Source organism: Salvia miltiorrhiza, chromosome 6 (assembly GCF_028751815.1).
Source record: "Salvia miltiorrhiza cultivar Shanhuang (shh) chromosome 6, IMPLAD_Smil_shh, whole genome shotgun sequence".
Classification (NCBI taxonomy): Eukaryota; Viridiplantae; Streptophyta; class Magnoliopsida; order Lamiales; family Lamiaceae; genus Salvia; species Salvia miltiorrhiza.
The window spans coordinates 1,823,661-1,843,156 of record NC_080392.1 but is presented as its reverse complement, the minus strand read 5'-3'; the positions used below and the strand labels follow the sequence as shown (position 1 = coordinate 1,843,156).

The 19,496-nt window shown below is 35.8% G+C and overlaps 3 protein-coding genes and 1 non-coding gene across 4 annotated transcripts in view; 2 read left to right on the top strand and 2 right to left on the bottom strand.

Annotated features, from left to right (window-relative positions):
• LOC130987821 (uncharacterized) overlaps positions 1–19,496 on the top strand; it is a 551,243-nt gene that overhangs the window by 207,092 nt on the left and 324,655 nt on the right. The gene's annotated exons all lie outside the window — the stretch shown is intronic.
• On the bottom strand, positions 521–12,221 carry LOC130987772 (uncharacterized). The gene is made up of 28 exons (XM_057911437.1): positions 12,042–12,221; positions 11,725–11,902; positions 11,496–11,608; positions 11,192–11,314; positions 10,653–10,799; positions 10,210–10,561; positions 9,971–10,115; positions 9,645–9,766; positions 9,452–9,543; positions 8,926–9,166; positions 8,732–8,789; positions 7,494–7,654; positions 7,336–7,406; positions 7,064–7,237; positions 6,873–6,944; positions 4,939–5,040; positions 4,762–4,851; positions 3,798–3,873; positions 3,554–3,656; positions 3,397–3,466; positions 3,093–3,272; positions 2,404–2,526; positions 2,192–2,275; positions 1,905–2,089; positions 1,670–1,808; positions 1,529–1,588; positions 1,104–1,208; positions 521–1,003 (listed from the first exon to the last, which is right to left on the bottom strand). Exons 1-28 carry the CDS (start codon positions 12,147–12,149, stop codon positions 890–892), a joined length of 3,588 nt encoding a protein of 1,195 aa, XP_057767420.1. The 5' UTR covers positions 12,150–12,221; the 3' UTR covers positions 521–889.
• Positions 13,072–18,034, top strand: LOC130987811 (adenylate kinase 4). Its single transcript, XM_057911494.1, has 6 exons — positions 13,072–13,343; positions 14,497–14,642; positions 14,722–14,841; positions 14,924–15,091; positions 15,323–15,412; positions 17,742–18,034. Exons 1-6 carry the CDS (start codon positions 13,235–13,237, stop codon positions 17,838–17,840), a joined length of 732 nt encoding a protein of 243 aa, XP_057767477.1. The 5' UTR covers positions 13,072–13,234; the 3' UTR covers positions 17,841–18,034.
• On the bottom strand, positions 18,879–18,993 carry LOC130991087 (U5 spliceosomal RNA). The gene has a single exon (XR_009091050.1). It is a non-coding gene; the product is annotated as a U5 spliceosomal RNA (small nuclear RNA).

Genomic DNA, 19,496 nt, shown 5'->3' with positions numbered 1-19,496 from the left:
TGTCAGAGGGGTTCACCATGGCAAAAATCAAAACCATTCAAAAACTTATGTATTTTTATCCAAATTTTAAAAATTGTGAAAATTAGAGTGAAAGTGTCCTAGGGAAAGTGATAAATAACCCTTCCCCTAGAACACGAATTGGTGAACGGAGGGAACAATTTATTTTTTATTTAACTTTTAGGTTTGAAATGCATATATATGTGATTATATTTTATGAATTAATCAAAAAATTTGCCCTTGATGCTTTCCATTTCTTTTCAAATCTATTATTGAAGCTATTTTTCAACACCAGAATCAACAATTCTTCTGATCCCCTTTGACACAAAATGGAACCCCATTATAATGCTAGGGCTCAAATTTAGGTAGGCACATCCTTTTCTACTTTTCACAAGATAGTCATAATTAAATTTTGGTGCAATCAAGAATGCTCAAATTGAGATGAAATGCAATTCAAAGATGACCACATCATGTGGAATCAAAGCACTTGTGTCACAATCCAACAAGAATAATTCTGACTCCATTTTGAGAAAGATTATGAATTGAATAGTTGGTAATATTAAGAAGGAAAAGAAAAGCAAATTAGAATTTCTTATTGTTAGTTAGCAACAAGAATTGAAACAACTATATGCGTAGGATCAACTAATTCTTCTCAGACCCTGTAAACTAATGAGGCTGTCGACAGAGATGGTGGGAAACAAAACAAAGGCGCTATTCTAACCTTTCACCATCTCAAGAAAAACTATTGAGATACAGAGGTATAACTTCAAAATCTATACTCCATTATACAATCGACGCGGCTTCCACGCCGCATCCAACATAAAAAGAGCTCGGTTGAGAGAGAACGTACAGTCGAAGAGGAGAGAAGCGTCGTTTCTACAAATGTCTGCCATCACATGAAGTAGCTGAGGGATTTCTTCCTTCTGGAACCCCCTTCACCATAAAGCTCGTTCCACTGAAGGAGCTCCGTCATGTTTATCGACTCTGATGACACACTTGCACAAACCTATTTTTGCCACAATGATTAAAGGTTAAAAGTTTAGTTCCCAGAGCCACCACGAGTATGTAAACTGAGTAGAGAATGGCTTCGAATATTTTCTACTCACCCGCTCATGAGCAAATTTGAAGTCTTCTGTATTTAGTGAGCGTATATCGGTGCTCCCACTCAATGCTGGTGGAGGTTTACCTTCAGCAAGAGCAGCTTCTCGATCCTGTTATTGACGCCCGTTATAAGTCGACAGTAGAATTTTCAGAAATGGGAATATGGTTAAATATCCAACATATCAATTTTCAATCATTTTTGTCATGTCAAGTTACACCAAGATTAGATATGGCTAGCATGGGCAAATCTGCATTTGGAAACAGAACGTATCCAATATCGGATAAATCTCCCTTACTTAATCCCACAAATAACTCATGGTATCGAGAAGGTAAACCCTTGGCTATCCTAAAACATTATATGCCAATAATATTGCAGAATCCCTCAGGATTAATCTATCATAATTGTTCAACATCAAATACAAAAACGTACCTTTTTCTCCTTTTCCAAAATCTCTCTAATTGGGCGATGCGCAGCTGTCACACACAAATTCTGAAAGGAAAAACAGAAACATTATGGATAGGCAGCCCAGTCCTACAAATAATTCATCCCAAAAGACCCGAGGAATCTAACCTTAAGATCACTTCCTGAATAACCGTCAGTCATACTTGCAACTGAATCGAGATCCACATCCGGAGACAAGTCCTCTTTTGCTAGTATCACTCTAAGTATCTTTGCTCTGTTAGCAGCATCTGGCAAGTTCACCATCAATCTACAGAGAAGTGGTAAGAGATCAAAACATCAACAATAGGATTAGTATATTTATGTCCAATACTAGATGTTCAGAAGATAGCTGGACGTGCTTTACCTGCGTGGCAGCCGCCTAATCACAGCCTCATCAAGGTCAAAGGGCCTGTTTGTGGCAGCAAGTACCAAAACACGTTCTGTATCTTTTGTTCGGAGCCCATCCCAGTTCACCATAAATTCATTTTTCATTTTGCGCATGGCCTCGTGTTCTCCGGGGTTTTCTCTTCTTCCCAGCATGCTATCAACCTTGGCAAGGAAAAGGGGGATAGAAAGGCCACAAGAAAACTGAATTAGAAAACTGGCATTGAATATGACGAGAAAGATCAAACATAAAGTGATGTGCCATACTTCATCAACAAATATAACACTAGGAGCAATTTTACTAGCCAGTGAAAAGACAGCCTTGACATACTTCTCACCCTCACCGAACCACTGTAAGAGCACAAAAAGAGCAGCAGACGTTAAACAAACTATATGAACACTATATATATATGTGTGTGTGTGTGTGTGTCTCCAGTAAAATCCTATAACAGTTATAAAAATGTAGTCATTCTAAACACCTTCGAGGTTATGCTGGACATTGATATGTTAATGAAGTTTGCACCAGCTTCAGTTGCAACAGCCTTTGCAAGCATTGTCTTTCCTGTTCCAGGGGGCCCGAATAGAAGTATACCCTTGCACGGCTGCCAGAGCAAAAATTTTAGAAGTTAGGATATCAAATAATTATGCAAATAAAAGCATGGTAATGTATCTATTAGTAATCCAAAAAGTAGTCCGACAGGGGACATGGACTATATTTGAGAAGATCAAAGATCAGTAGTTTAAAACATGGAGAGAATTTAAAACAGAATGCAAATTACATGCTTGTAACAAACATAAGTTAATGAGCAAATGTTCACTGTCTTTTATGTAAGTCTATTGTTACATACAGAATACAGTAGAAATAGATCATATTCATATTGTCATTCACAGATAGTTCAGAAACATAAAAACTAGGGTAACGATTGGCAAGTATGGCCTCATGATTCAACAAAGAAGAGCATTAGTTGGGGGGAAGAAGCAATGACAAGGCAGATGAGAAAATCAGTATAAATAACACAATGAATCTACAAGTGGAAGTAAAATCCAGTGCAATAACAAAAAGGTTGTGAGGAAAAAAATGGTGACATGAAATTATAGTCAAAGCTATCAAAATCAAACTAGAAACTGATAACTAATTTTTGCAACCCAAAATCAATAGAGATGTTACCTTGGTCAGTTGGCCCTTGCAAAAAAGTTCTGGCCGCTGTAAAGGAAGCATCACCAACTCTTTCAACGTATCTTTGACATTTTCCAGTGCTCCAATATCATCAAACGTCACACCAATATCACTGGGAGGGATTACATCAGCTAGAAGTCTCTTCTCAAACTCATTCTCGGTCACAACATCCTGGCAATCCAAAAAAAATATGACATTGTAATCAACAAAGATGTAATAGAGCATTCAGAGAAACCAAACCAAAAAAGATAGCTTTACTGAATCTATCATCTAATATCCAGCAGCTTAGTAGGACCTTCAGGGATTTCTTCGAACTCTTGGAATCGTTCTGGATTGCATGTAGAATTCCAATTCCGTACTGGATGCTGATACAAAGGTTTCATTAACAGTTTAGTTCCATGTTTACACATATTAAGACGTCCATCACACTTTAAGTGACAACTTATTATTACCTCTCTATAGACAAAACAACCTTGGAATCTGTGGATTCTGCTTCAGCTCCAGGATTTGTCATCAGATGGTGGCTTAAAGCCCAACCAACCACCTTTTCGGCACCTTCAAAATATTTCAGAAACTCTTCAACTATTGTCAACAAGTTTTTGTTCGTTTGATACAGATTACAGAATCATAGTGTATTGATGGAAAAGACTATTAAAAATACAGTGTGTTGTGAAAGGGAAGTAAAGATAATCTCACTCTCATTTGTCAGTGTTTGGTCTTTAATGTTCAAAGTCTCAAGCCCATCACACTCCAGGCTATTACGATTGAGAACCTGCATGTAAGAACATTAGGCCATATTTTTAATAAAGCACTAGCAGCTGGATCTCATAGAATATTCCAGTCAGTTTTTTATTTTCTTTCTTTTACTGTAATTTCCCATTTTATGAGATACTAAAAATAAAAATAAAAATAAAATGGGTACCATTTAAAGTATTTTGATTTTGAGGAAAGGTACTGGCTAAAAAGTAAAGTGTTTTCTCAGTATGAGGCAAAAAGACAAAAATTCTTGTTTTTCTATTACTAAGGGATACTTTATTTGTGAAAAACCATATCTAGTAAATTGTTTTCTTTTTGTCAATCGACCATTTCATCCTTTCATTTGTGTTCTTTACTGCCCAATAATGGATTTTCTCAATTATGATAACTGGCACATTTCTGTCTCATTTTGCTGCTCATTTTCTTCACATAATAAATATCTTTCTCTCCATGCTATTCTACTTTTAAATAAAGGGAACCCTTAGATGTAAAACAAACTGTCTGTCTTTTGTTGAGATTTTTCATTTTTTGATAATTTGGTGACAGTCATTAGGTGACACATCTTATTAATAGATTCATTACAGGTTTAGAAAAAAGATATCATCATTTTTAGCTCGAAAACTACTGACGTTGGTCTGTCATTGTATACTCAGGTTAGCCACTGAGTTCAATGAGGCAAGTTTCCGAGATTAGATCAATTGGTTTACTAGAAAGCTGATTTTATAGCATTACATCTGAACATCCACCATTAATATCAATAATTGACACATATTTGTCCATACTTGAAGATCCATTTCATTATAGAATTAGCATATCGGGTGATGCTGTATTAGGCAAAATAAGCATGTAAGGGTAAGAAAGAAAACAAGAACATAGTTCTACTGTAATTAAAAGAATTCCTCACAGTTCGTAAGTTATTCAGATTTGCTATCAGCTTTAGGGTTTCAGCATCCCGTTCCAATTGCTGCTTCCAGCTAACCAGGAGTGCTTCATCCTGTAGTATTCATAAGCATCATCACACAGTATGATTTATGAATGGCACAGAACAAGTCTCTGGCTGTTACGGAAATCAAGAACAGACCTGGGGCATGTGAATTGTCACTTTATTAGGGAAAAGTTTCGACAGAAGCTTAGTGGCCTTCGTAACATCCTTTGTTCTATCATGCAACCTCCCAAAACTATCCTGAGGTTGCCATATACCATCATATTAGCCAATAAAACACTTCAGCAGCAGCGTTATAAGCTGAGTGCACTACGAAAAACAAATTCCGAAAGCGAGACAAAATAATCATCCAGAAGAACATCGCCCTTCCAAATAAAATAGTCCGTCAGAAATACGACAGAAGTGAACATATCGACTACTCCAGAAGATACCTCAAAAAGAGAAGGAGAAGTATGAAAACAGACTGCTCGACTCTTGGTAGGCCTTGCCCAAAAGTGAACATTTGAACAGAAAAAGTTAAAAGTTACTTTAACAATTCTGGATGGAGAAACCAATAATTAAGTTCAAATGCTAAGAGATATATTTCAATGCTAGAGTATCCCCCCTCAAATTCAACATAATCCTCTTAACAATTGATATCCTTAGACCTTATAAATCCATATACTAAAAGAGGTAACTAATCAATTAATAAATTTAATAATTTACTGATTTATAGTGTGTAGAATACTGCAAACACATTTTTGATCAATTAAAAGTTAGTTGTATGTTATCGTCTAAAACAATTAGGTATAAATAGATCCAAAAATAATTATATTTTAGCAAATACATTTCTAATCAACTCCAATTTAGTTGTATTTATAATCAAAGTCATTGACTTAATCCATTAAACATACATTAAATTGATTACGAGTTGCATGCATTGGCTCGTTGTTATTGAAATAACCTAGCTAAAGATACTCATAGATTAGCTAAAGAACAGATCACAAAAAATCTCAAGAAAATGTATAGGTCAATTTGAAAAAGACATATCAAATAATAGGTATAGAGGGAAAGTTTCATTGGATACTGACTTTACTTTATAAAAAACTAATAGGATTATTATTATTACGCAATCCCAGATGTAACGATAAGCTGAAGCTGCAATTCACTCTTTCTAAATATCGTAGCAAATTAATTAATGACATATATGGGATAATGGGATCATATATCTTGTAATGACTTTGGTAAAACATATTATTTCAAATTTATTAATTTTAACTAATTTGTGCGGCGCCATATAATAAAATTATAAAGTTATATAATAGAAGTAATTAGTCGCTGACCATAACACTTACAGAAATTTTGGTGTAACTCCATAATGAGGCCAAATAAAAGGATTTGGGTTTGAGCATTGACATCATCCAACCACTTATTGAAAAGCACAAAAATAAACAAAAAAGATCCATGTGCAATAGCTTAAAACGTCACCTTACATTTAAGCTGCATTGAAGTAACGGGATAGTTAAAAACTACTCCCTTCGTCCATGAAAACTATGGCAATTTAGTTCGGCAATAGTTTTAATGCAATATTTGGTGAATTCTATATAGTGGAGAAGGGTTCCACCATTGTATGAAATGAGTGGTTGAGGTTAAATCAAGTGTGGGCCAGGGGTGATTTTTTTTGTAAATTAGGGGTATTTGTAAGGATAAAATGTGGGGTCATGTCCTAAAAAGGAAAGTGTCATACTTTTTGTGGATGCTAAAAATGGCAAAAATGCCATAGTTTTGGTGGGATGGAGGGAGTACAAAATATATATCTTTCTCTAGGAAAGTGATCGAATAGCTACGTTTGGGTTCTTCGTGCTAATCATTTAATGTCGTATCTTCCATACATCAATATGAAAATGGACATTCCATATGCTATAATAGAAGAATTACAACTTGGTAACATTCCTAAAAACGTCAAATAGTAGGGCCTAGCACATTTTTCAGACAATACATGTTCAAGAATGTTCACTACAAATCATTAAATTCTTCAACACACGACCAAACAACAAAATATAACTAGCGGAACTGTATCAACAGATTCTTACAGGAAAAGCCAAGTCAAGCAAAGCAGTCTGGTTGCTACCAAATTTTGTGAAAAGCAAACCACCAGGATGAGACTGCACAAGGAAACAACCAATTACTGAAATAATTCAGATAGACCACAAGAAACTACCAAAGGTGTGAATGACTTCAGATATGATTTGATAGTATACTGGATATTATCGATATTTTGTACCTTTTCTTTACGATTATCTGTCAGGGTCTGTGAGCCAATAATTACGATGTTATTAGGAAGCTTCTCCAGCTTATTCTTATACGTACTATATGATTCTGAATTTCCTGCCATTGACTTTTCAGCGTCTTTCATAAATAAAATAAAGGGGGAATCCCGGCTTACTTCAAACACCGTCTACAAACAAAGAGCAAATACAAGAATTAGTATTAGAAAACATGAGGCATACAAAATCATCATTCTTAACTCAATTATTTTGAAACCATGCAACCCACCTCAAACATAGCATCTATGAGTAATTTGTCCAAATCCTCCACACCAGAGGTATCCAACCGAAGCTCATTGGCTGTAATAAAAGAAACGAAATGTATGAGATACGAGATCAATCAACTCACAACACAAATAAGAGGAGAGCAGTGAAGGTGAGCATCACCATTGCAGAAGAATCCCTGACCCTTGTCACAGAGACCTCCAAAATCAACTCCATCTTGCATAAGCTTGTCGAATCTCACACCAATTTTCGACAGGGGATTATCTTCAAATGGCAAGAGAACCTTGCCTCGCATTCCAGGAGTAGGACCCCTAAAGATCCAGCTAAAAGAATGTTAAGTTGTAATGTCTTGTAGCAAAACAAAAGCCACCAATGTATGTACATATATGTGCCTATGTATTTTTATATATTTGTATGCATATATGAAATATGGGTCAAATCCAAAAATACAAAGGAGACCAAATAAGATGTCTCTCTTACTTACATACATCTAAAGTCATAAAATAATAGATCCAGTCATCTTTAGAGTTTAGAGACAGGGAAACAGTATATGATTGCAAAATACATATTTGTCCAAAACATAGAGAAGCCTGGAAACAAGGAACCTTTTGCCTTGCTAAAAATTATACCATCACTTAAAAGGTCTTAGACTCTTAAACAGGGTCCACGATCCCAACAAAAAATTTAAATACCTAAGCAGAAGCCAGCATTTTGTAAGTTAATAGCATTGGAACTCCGTAATCAAACAGTTCATATCTGACACCCTAGACCAATGGCCTCCAAAAATGACATTTTGGCTTTGAAGGCTTCACGCCCACTTGAATCAGTATTATTAATTATTACTAGATACAAAGAATCAGAACTAAAATATAACTACACTCTGTGAAAAATGGAATACTATCAATTCCAAGTGGTGAGGTGAAAAATCAAAGGCTAACATTTCCGAAGTAAATTGAATAACATAAACTGGAGGTAGTGCTCATAGATCAAAAAACCGTGATTCGTGAAGCGCCATAAGTAGCAAAATTGGTAACTTTTGTAAAAAATAAAGAAAGACCATAAGATAGTAAGTAAGTGATGCCTAGACATTTATTTAGTCAAGCATTAAGCACAAGAAAAGCAAGCACACAAAAAAGTCTTAAGAAGAGCAATCTTTATTGATAAGGTTTATCCGTTTATGCCAAATTGAAAGTCTTGAGCTATAAATTTCCAAACAATGTTGAGATCTCACTTCTCTAGGACTTTATATTTTATATTAATGTAAAATCGCAACAAGGTCCAAGCCAATGTGCTATAAATGCACTTGAAAACATCAACAATGATTATCCTGTATAAAAGAGTTTTCTTTTAATCTAACTATATTCCGCAAGAATGAAATTGTAATGAATGACAAAAAATACCTGGCAGAACTAGAATACAAAGCACCAGAAGCTGGGCCAACAAACTTAACTCGATCACCTAAGATTTTCAATAATCAGGTATAGGTTAGAACTTCAAATTTACATGCATTATGTTATAAATGTGGCCCTGTGTGTGACTGTTAACACACGATCTGGCTAAGCAGACTAAACATTCGCCAAAAAGTCATACTCACCGAATTTGATTGAAACATTCTTCGTCGTGTTTGCTGAAGATGGGCCATTATCAGTTTCCATTTTTGTCTGCGATTCCACGCCAAGCGGAGGAGTGCTCAGCAAATTTGTGGTATCCGCTTCAACAGGTGAAAGTCCAATGTCCTTAACAAGCTCTGAGGATGGAGGAACTTGTTTGCTGGTATTACTCACTTTCTCTGCATTATTTCCATCTTTGGGAAGCTCAACATCCTTTGAAGAACCCTAAGGCACGAGGATAACCAATAATTTGCAATGAAACAGTCGATGTTGATTTATGATACAATAACGACGAATGGTGGAAGTTTCAGACTTTCAAAGAGGCAGTCCTGTATGACATTCATGTTGCTTCATTTTTTCTTTAAAATTGCAATAAAAGCACAAAAATTAGATGTACAAAAGAGGTTCATCAGTACTTGAGCAAGTAAACCTAACAGTCAAATATAACTATACAAAGACATCAGTCAAATGCACAAACAAGCACGGATGCAATAATGTCTCTAATCTTACTCCCAAGAATGAATGGCTGTCAAATATGAGCAATTTAGCCCCAAAGTAATGAGCCAGTGCCTTTGCCAACATCTCCTGATAAATATCAGACCCTGGAAAATAAATGTAACCACACTGTAAGAGTTCAGATGCTACAAAGACCAGAGCCAAGTTTGATAACATGAATTTGGATAGATATGGCCAAACCAGAGACCTGCTGGACCAGAAAGCAAGATTCTTGGATTCAGAGTAGGAAGCTCAGATGTAAATTTAACTTGATCCTTGTGCTTTAGTTGTATATAAGAAGCTGCAATAAGCACACTTTTTGTGCTCTCGCTGCAAGTTACATGAAAACACAAGTATTAAGAATCCTTGACAAAGGTGTGCGCTTCATATATGATGATAACCAGTTTGCCACATCAACTGCAAAAAACATGTAAAGGAAGACTGCATGCTTAATTTGATTCTGTTTTTCTTTAAAAAAATTTTTTTTTTAAATCCTCTGCTGGTATTTGTAGTCTATGCAATGGAGAGATCTACCTCAAATAGTACGGAAAATTATCAAATGAAACTTCTAGGTCTCGCCCATCTAAAATTGCAGCAATTAAGTCTTCTCTAAATGCCGAACTCCGTGAACACATTACTGATTGAGATGCTGGTGCCGGATCCCTAACCCAGTCTCTATCTTCCTGTTTACATAATGTTCACTCCTGAGTTATTTGAAAATAAATACCATAAGATCAAATTTAAGCTCTGTTATTCCACCAACACTATGTTACTTGCCTCTTCTATATTGCCATCAAGAGGGAGATTCTTGCTTGTAGCCCCAACATCACCAGCTGCCTCACTTCCTAAATTGGTAGCTGAATTAACTTCTTGGCCATCAAGATCATCCTCATTAAGAAGGGGCGAGGAAGGTAGATCACTCCCTCGGAAATTTTTACCCCTGGCCTGCGAAGGAGTCTTTAAACGTGATATATCAGGGCGCATAGATAGTGACGCCAAAATTGAAGCACCTGCTACAGCTGATGCATCTCCTCGTCTTTCAACAGGAATGAACTTCCCTATATTAGTCTGGACATCTGGAGGAGGGGTCTTGATTACACTATCATAAGGTAGCTGTTGGAAAATCTATATGGATGGATAGATTAAGGATATCCCACAAGGAACACTGGACATATGAAACAAGGATCATAGCAACGGTCATTAAATAAAAGGATACATAAGCATGATTTCCTAGAAAGCCAAAAACCACTTCATCCCCTGAATTGAGATCACAAGTTGTGTTTTTCTTAATTGTTTTTCCATTCACTAGCACACATCCTTTGCTTCCACGGCTTTCAAGCACCGCAACAGGTTTATCATCACGCTGCTCATTCCCAATAAGGGAAAAATGCCGAGTAACACAAAATTAGCATTTCACGTCGCAAGAACTTACAAGATGTAGAGCATGTCAAGCAAAACATTAAATGACAGGTGTCTACAACTCATTCATCATCTATTGATGAAAGGTTGCAGACTTAGCATAACGATAAGAGTGGCTGCATGCACTTGAATTAACTAGCATATTATCTACTCTCCTATTCTATGAGCAAGTCATCAAAACTTATCCCAACTCCTATTATGCACCATTCATAACTGAAAAGCATGATAAGAAACTGAAATCTACAACCGAGGATGCATAACTTGTCTGTCCCAACTCCTACTGTATACAAATTGAAATAGTAATATAAAATGAATGTAAGCTCAAATATAAAACACCTGGTCGAGTCGTATGGAGCACAAAAACGCACTGATAGTCTGATCCGATTCCCGAATCAAAAGATTAGCTTGTTTGCTTGAGCCTACCAAAAAATTGGTTGTATACACAGAAACAGTAGGGTTCTGCAAATATATAGATAACATTAGCATTCAATTAGCACAGCACTAAATTCGAAACTCGAAGAAGTTGAGAGGTCAAATCAACTAAAATATAAATAACATAAGAAATCCAATAAATACACGACAAGAACACAACTTTGCACCACAAACAATAAACTAGAACAAAGAAAATAGACTAGATCACCTGTGGAGATTCCGTAAGAAGCTTACACCAAGGTGAGGTCGTTTCATAACCTTGATGCTGCTTCCACGAAGTGAACGAGCTCCTCGGCTTCTCCAATACAGCAGCTGCAGCACCTAAATTTAAAAAATTTCACCCAATTCCAACCATTTTCAGGCATGCACATTCGAGAATAGCAACTAATTTTGACAACATTTCGACAAATTCGAAACACAAATAACGAATAAGCAACCTTCGGGAACAACCACAGGTGTAGCAACAGAAACTGAGGCGGCAGCATCAGGAGCTGTGTCCCCGGCGGCGGCGGCGGTGGTAGAGGGGAGCTCCGGCGGATCAGCCGAGCTTATTTCCTTTGGGTTCTCCGCCGGTGAGGACTCGGAGGCCTTGGGATTATTGGTGTGACTCTCGCCCTACACCCAAAAGGAGATAAAACAAACAAACGAAACCACTCAGAATCCGCGGCATAGATTGGAGTAATCCAGAAAAAAGAATAAAGCAAGAGCGCTGCATCTCTGTGCGTTTGTAGAGAGAGAGAAAGAGTGAGAGTGCCTTTTGACGCTTGGGAGAAGAAGGTTTATTGTGATTATCATCGGACGGCGAAGATGATCTCTTACTATTATTCGACGGCAGAGATCCACTTCGCCTCGTCGACACCATTTCAGCTTCCTCTTCTCTTTCTGGAATGCGTTTATCTTTTTAGAGAGAGAGAGAATATTTATTTATATAGATATCAGACTCTCTGTGTAATTTAAAGGAAAAGTAGACGGGGGAAAGGGAGAGAGAGAAATAGTTGAGGGGTTGAATTGATAATAAATATGTTTCTGGGGGGTCAATAAATAAATTTCTCGCACGAGGGAAATGGGGTCGGGGCGGGATTTAGCTGCTTTGCTATGGAGTACTAAATTTGATATCTCTCTCTTTTTGAGAGTGTGGAATCCTATTTTATATTCTTCATAAATTTTTTTAGATTATCTTCAATAATTCCTCCATCCCAACTATCTTGAATCGTTTTATATATTTATTTTAATTTTAATATCTTATGAATTACTATTATTAAAATTAATAATTTTATAAATTGCATAAAAATCGAAGTTCAATTTATTATTTTCTTTGTAACTTCGAATAATTGATAAAAGAGGTATTAGAATATATATATATATATATATAATGTTAATATTTAAATTAAGTGGTTATGAGATTTTATTTGAATATTCATAATATAATTATATTTTAAAAATCGCCTAAACAGTGTAAATTGTTAATTCTAATTTCTTTTTTTTATAAATTATATAAGCCAATAAAGAAATTTAAAACACGCACGACCGAGGACTCAAACTCAGGACCTTAGGTCTTGAGCATTAACCCCCTACCGCTAGGCTCAACATACGCACACAAGTTAACAGAATTACATAAAGAAATTTAAAGGTCGCGTCATATGAGACTCGAACCTTTGACCTTAAACATTAACCCCTTGATGCTTGATCAACACACGCACGTGCAAATAGAGGGATAAAAGTGTAATTTACCCCTAATTATGATTTTGGACAGAGAGATTGCATTATATGCAAATGGAGGGGTAAAAGTGTCATTTATGGATAAAACCTCAGCATGCGCCTGCTTCAAAAACTTGAAAAGCCCCAACTCCCAAAAACACAAACACAGAATTTGTGAATTGTGATTTGTGAAGAAGGCGACTCACTCCTCCTCCTCCTTCCTACACAAGAGAGAGAAAGTAAGCAACAATGTCTGCTTCGGCGAATCTCGAGGATTTGCCGTCGGTGGATCTCATGACGGAGCTCCTTCGCCGTCTCAAGTGCCAAACCAAGCCCGACAAACGTCTCATTCTAGTTGGTAATTCTCTCTCTCTCTCGCAACAACTATTCTCTCTCCGAATATACATGCTTTTTATTGCCATATCTTTTTATGATTTCGATTTTCTTCTTTTTTTTCCCTTGTAATTGAATTTTTGTTTCTGAAATGCTGGCAAGAGTTTATATGGCTTAGATTTGATATAGATGAACGTCTGGGCTGACAAAAGTTTGCCAATTTCGGAAAGGGAAAATGGATTTCGGGATTGGAAGGAACTTGTGAATTGGACGTTGACTGACGTGATGAATGGCGATGCTTTTATTTTGTTCTCTGTTGACAAACTGAGGCTCAATTCCTTAAGATTTGTTTCTTTAAACTGCATGTTTACAGCATAGAGTGTTTATCTTGCCGATCCTGTTTATTTGTAACGTCTTTATGTGTCAAGTTTCAATTGGCAATATGTTTGAGGCTTGGTGCAAACTTTCCAAAATCGAACTCTATTTGTTTCAAGTAAAACGTTGGCATTGCCTCATTTCATGAACAACGGAAATGCAGCTTCGAGCTGTTTCCTAACTAGTTTGGGAGTTGTTTGGTTTTATGTGAATTATATTTTAGGCTTGGTGCAATTTCCCAAAAGTTAAGCTTTACTTTTTCAGCTTAAAGCGTGTAATAAACAACTGATATGCATATTACCCGAAATGGTTGGAAATTTATATGAAATGCATAGTCCTGAAATAGTTGGGAAAAAATATCTGGACTTATGGGATAGCTAGCTGAGATGGCCTTGCAAGAGTTAGCTGGTGGCACTAAACGAATGAAAGCAGAAAGGACAATTGACAAAATCAGTGTAAAATTGTCTCAACGTATAGGGATCCTGATGTTTGTAATATTCAAGCTTTGGGATGAGATATGTTATATTTTTACAAACAGGAATATCATATTCTTCAATCACAGTTTCATAACCAGTACTAGCAAGACCATTTTGATATACTAGTGTATCTGCAGTAGAATTCCTCAGCACTTGAGATGACATATAGTAAAAGCTTAACTTTTTTCTTAAATTAAATTAGTCCTGTTGTCTCTGGTACATCATCTTCAGGAAACAGTCTCCTGGGGAACTGTTTTTCTGAAACATGGTGGTGCTCCAAAGATACTTTACGCAGTATTCTAATTCTTGGGTAATTTCATACTGCAGGTCCACCAGGGTCTGGAAAAGGTACCCAATCACCAATAGTGAAGGATGAGTATTGTTTATGCCATTTGGCTACTGGGGATATGTTGAGAGCTGCTGTCGCTGCGAAGACTCCCCTTGGAATCAAGGCGAAGGAGGCCATGGAAAAGGTACATGCGACACTCTGTCTGCTTTAACTTCAGATGACAGAAAAACTCACCATGATTTTATTGACTTGTGATTTCTCAGGGAGAACTTGTTTCTGATGATTTGGTTATTGGGATAATAGATGATGCACTAAAGAAGCCTTCCTGTCACAAAGGTTTTATTCTTGATGGATTCCCAAGGACAGTTGTCCAAGCAGAAAAGGTTGACACTGTCTATTTAAACTTTTAAAGATTTGCGTAAGTTATAACATTTATGATCTGAACTGGGTCTTTCTTATATTCAGCTTGATGAGATGCTAGCCAAACGTGGAGTTAAGGTTGACAAGGTTTTGAACTTTGCAATCGATGATGCTATCTTGGAGGAGAGAATTACTGGTCGCTGGATCCACCCTTCTAGTGGTCGTACCTACCACACAAAATTTGCACCTCCGAAAGTTCCCGGGGTTGATGACGTAATATAATGTTTTCCTTGGCTATTATTGCAAATGAGATTGTCTTTTTTAACCTTCTATTTTCTTTTTGCTGATTTCATGTTCTCAGGTTTGATCTTTGAGTTTGGATTGCTATTTGAGTAGTCATTTATTTCTAGTGCTAATGACTTCATGTTTTCTTTGGGATAAATGCTTCATGCATTAAAATCTTCTTTGAGGCTTAGAGGCTGATTTAGTGTAATTATTGTGAAGGTAACTGGAGAGTCTTTGATTCAACGTAAGGATGATACTGCAGCTGTTCTAAAATCAAGGCTTGAAGCTTTCCACAAGCAAACTGAACCAGTATGGCTTTTTATATTTTGCTCTTCCGCTTATCTTCTCCCACCCCCACCCCCACCTCCACCCCCACCCCACTAAGACTTCTTTAGACTGCTATTTCTAGGTCTTCTGTGTTTTATATTTCTGGAAAGCAGCTATTAGCTGTTATTTTCTTCTCTTGTATGCTAAACTTTCTGTTGCTACTTGCATCACATTTTGGTGTTTTTGCCTCGAATATCTTTCTTACAGATACTGTAGGTTATTTAATTAACATTTGGGGTTGTTTTCCTTAGGGCGTGGGTGACCTGATTAATTTCCTCAATGAGTGATATTAGGAATTGGAAAAGCACCACATAATCGAATGTCACATGCAGAATCATTGATTATTCTGTACTCAAAATAAGACAATAGATAAAGACTTCGGAATGCCATATGCTTCTGGAAACTTGTAGTAATCCCTATATAAATTCAAATTTTAAGGTCTTTGCCAATAGAAGCTCTCTTAAAGTGGCCAGCGCTAATCCAGCCTGTTTGTCTTCTCCAACGGTGCGCCAAAAACCTGCGCTATTTTGGTGTGATGAACAGTGCTGCGTCATTTCTAGCACAGCACTATTCATTACACCAAATGCTTTTCCTTTTTTATTCATTTTCTTTTCGTTATATTTAGATGTTTGAACTAATTTTTAAGCTATTGTTGAAGTTAATATAATTATGCCCAATAATAAATTTAGTATGATGTCTAGTTTAATACTAATAAATAAAAAGTGCTATGAAATTTAAAATACTACACTACACAAAATTGTAAAGATTACAAATAAGAAGTGTTATTCTAACTTAGATAAGAACACTATTATTCTGTAACTCTTGTGTTTTGTATTAATTTATGAATTAGTTTTTATTCTTCACTAATTCAAATAAGTTTTATATATTATTAAGATTAAATAATTAGAGCAGACTGTTGGAAATGGTCTTTTAAGAAGATGAAAATCTTTTTCTGGGTTAACTGGTTAGGCTTGAACTTTCTCAAGTTCTTTTGCTCTGGTTCTCTACTTTGCATTTATGCCCAATTGTATCTGGTTTCATCATATGCATGAAGCATTGTAGTTTTGAATAGAGAGGCATTGTATCAGGACTCCAGTACCAGCAGATTTTGGTGTTCTTCCATAATTCTATGTCCTCTCCAACTTCTTTTTGTTCTGATACTCTAGTCAGTAGTCATGTTGGTTCAATTTGATATCCTTGAGTTATTCTTGTTGCTTCTGAAAGACGCCACTTAGACATATCTAAATGGAAAAGACGTGTATATGAACTTCTTTTAATTGGTCTTATAATCCATCTAAGATGCCTATTAACTTTCTTTACCAGCCTACAATACAGCCTGTTTATAGTAATCCCAGTTATATCAGAAGCATCTCACTTGTAACTTGCAAAGAATGTGTGGATTTTATGTTGATTTAAAATTTGAGCAAACTTCTTTTAGGAAAAGGATACCGTTTTGTTGAGATCTAGGGGCATTAATGTTATTTGGAACACATTTATAAAAGCTTTCGTGATTTAATTGCAACACGCATAGTTGAAAGTGTTTTACTTCAAACATCGACAAAGATATCTTCAGGGACATGTCACATGAGACATTGCTTTTAATTTTCTCCAACAAACACTCAAATAGAATGTCATTTTACACATTATCCAAATCCACCTAGCCCACATATATTCTCCATAATCCGAAGACAACCCTTGCGATAGTTGGAAATGGACCAAACATTACCCTTAGATTTGGCAACCAGAAATAAAGAATGATGATTTTTAGTGGAACATGAGGAATGTGTCCATTTTTCTAGTATCTTCAAAACCCTTTGGAGATGCCCTGCTTGGGTTTGCTAAGTTCATCAAGCTGAAATGTAATTCAATAGTGGCTGGAAAAGCTTCAAAAGGCACGGGTAAACAGCCTTTCTCCACACTTAATATTTCTCTGAAGTCTCTAATTGGGCCTGAGTTATGCGATTTCACTATAACCCTGATTTACTTGGTCATGTATAAACTCTCTGGTGTGCCTATCAAGTGATCCATGAAGAAATAAAGTTGCACGCTTCCTTTTTTATTTTTTCTATAAAGGTATATAGTTCCTGCCTTAGAAATTCTGGTAAATATGAAGATTACATGATTAATTACCATAAGAAATATCTTGATTGTTGATGCCTTCGCTTGCACAAAACTGAAGCTACACTATTTCATCCCAAGGAATATACTTCGATCTTTGTTGGACTAATTCCTATGATGCATTTTTCTTTCAACCTGTTCTATTTTACACTGTTAACTGAGCATCCCATGCTTTTGCTACATGCATTTTCAGGTTATTGATTACTATAGCAAAAAGGGCATGGTTGCAAACCTCCCTGCGGAAAAATCGCCTCAAGAGGTCACGGCAGAGGTCAAGAAGGCACTCTCCTGATCAAGAGCTAGGGATTTTTTTTTTGGTCCACTAATTAATAAACACACTGTATTTTGATACATTTTTTGACAGTCTATTGAGAAGCTCTAGGACTATTTTCTTTTGCTGAGTGGACACACAATTCAATTATGTCTTAAATGTTTTGCAATAACAATGTGAGGTGTTTTGAAAGCTAGAATATTTCTTTGTAACTCGAATGCAATTGACTTCTGCTGTATTTAGAATTACAAAAATTAATCATGAAACCTCGATACCCTGCGACTATTGTGAGGGGTGGAACTTCGAAGTTATATCTTTGCGTAAATATCTGAACTATATTATGTTTTGTACACTCCACATCAACAACCGATTTGGTTTCTGCATAGGAAAAAGGGAAATAAAAAACTGAAATAATATGGTCTTTGATAAATGTAAATGTCCTGCATGTATTATGTCCTCTGATATGGGAAAACTCAGGGTCTTCGGTTAGAGTCTTCTGTAACGCAATTTTTAAATTTTTTTTATTTTGATATTTTGTTAATTTACCAAAAAAAAAAAAAAAACTCAAGGTCTTGTTCTATTTTCTTATGTGGAACTGATTGTGACAATCATGAAAGTAGGCCAAATGATTCGTAGTTCTCCCATTCATGAAGAGAATTATTTGATATCTTACCCCTACAAAAAAGGTTTATAATAGTTTCCATCTTGTCGCTACTCATTTTTTTGTTGCTGTAATATTATATACTTATATACACATTTTTTAAAGCTTCGAAATCAAAATAGTATGAAGACATCAAAATAAAAGACTATCAAAAAAATGCTAGATCATCCTAAACATCTAAACCCTTTGCCCTATGGCTCGCGACGACAATTCAATTTTTCACAAATAGGGAGGAGAATTGATTTTTTCTACATTTAATAGAAAAACCTACAATAAAGATAAAATTAAACTAAAAACGACAGAAGATGGAAAACTTCGCATTTTGTAAAAATAAAAAATATTTTTTAATAAAAAAACACAACAAAAGATAGATAAAAATTGAACTGGAATTGGTTGGGGTGTCGTATAGACAACCCTCCAAAAAAAGGCGTATGCCGCTTGAATTGCGACGAGCACACGGTATTCTTTAGTAAAAGGCGAAAGAATAGTTCGCTATGTGCTCAACGCGCGGCTGCGTGAGTTTTCCCTTCTTTCCACCTCTCATTTTATAGTGCATCGCAAGCTGCACCAGCCTAATTTCTCCGATGTGGGAATCAGTCCTCTTTATTCTTTCAACTTCTCTCCTCCGCTAAATGTCTCTTTTTCTTTTGCTTATTAAATCTTTTGGCAAATCTACATCTATGATTTTCTTAGTAAAATGAGGTTTTGGTAACAATTTCAAAAACAAGCAAATATTTAGAAAATAATTTTCTTACTCGCGTTTCTTCTTAGGTGAACATTTTCCCTTTCTACACGCTATAAAATGCACCTTTTTTTTTTTTTTTGAGAAAATACAAATACTAAAAAAGATTAATATCATTTTTTATTATTATTTTGATGCCTTTTACAATTTCATCCTAACACTAAAATTTTTCAATATCTCTCAATTATGTCATCAATATAATTAAAGCACTTTCTCAATTAGAAAGTAATACTAATCCTATTATCGCACACACTTAACAACAATTACAACATAT

Excerpts from the sequence above, each read along its gene's own strand:
- LOC130987811 (XM_057911494.1), top strand. The coding sequence starts at position 13,235 with ATGTCTGCTTCGGCGAATCTCGAGGATTTGCCGTCGGTGGATCTCATG. Across the intron at positions 14,643-14,721 it reads CGAAGGAGGCCATGGAAAAG|GGAGAACTTGTTTCTGATGA; the intron begins GTACATGCGACA and ends GTGATTTCTCAG. Across the intron at positions 14,842-14,923 it reads CAGTTGTCCAAGCAGAAAAG|CTTGATGAGATGCTAGCCAA; the intron begins GTTGACACTGTC and ends TCTTATATTCAG.
- LOC130987772 (XM_057911437.1), bottom strand. The coding sequence starts at position 12,149 with ATGGTGTCGACGAGGCGAAGTGGATCTCTGCCGTCGAATAATAGTAAG. Across the intron at positions 9,767-9,970 it reads AATTTTCCGTACTATTTGAG|CGAGAGCACAAAAAGTGTGC; the intron begins GTAGATCTCTCC and ends TGTAACTTGCAG. Across the intron at positions 3,273-3,396 it reads GTTCGAAGAAATCCCTGAAG|GATGTTGTGACCGAGAATGA; the intron begins GTCCTACTAAGC and ends TTGGATTGCCAG.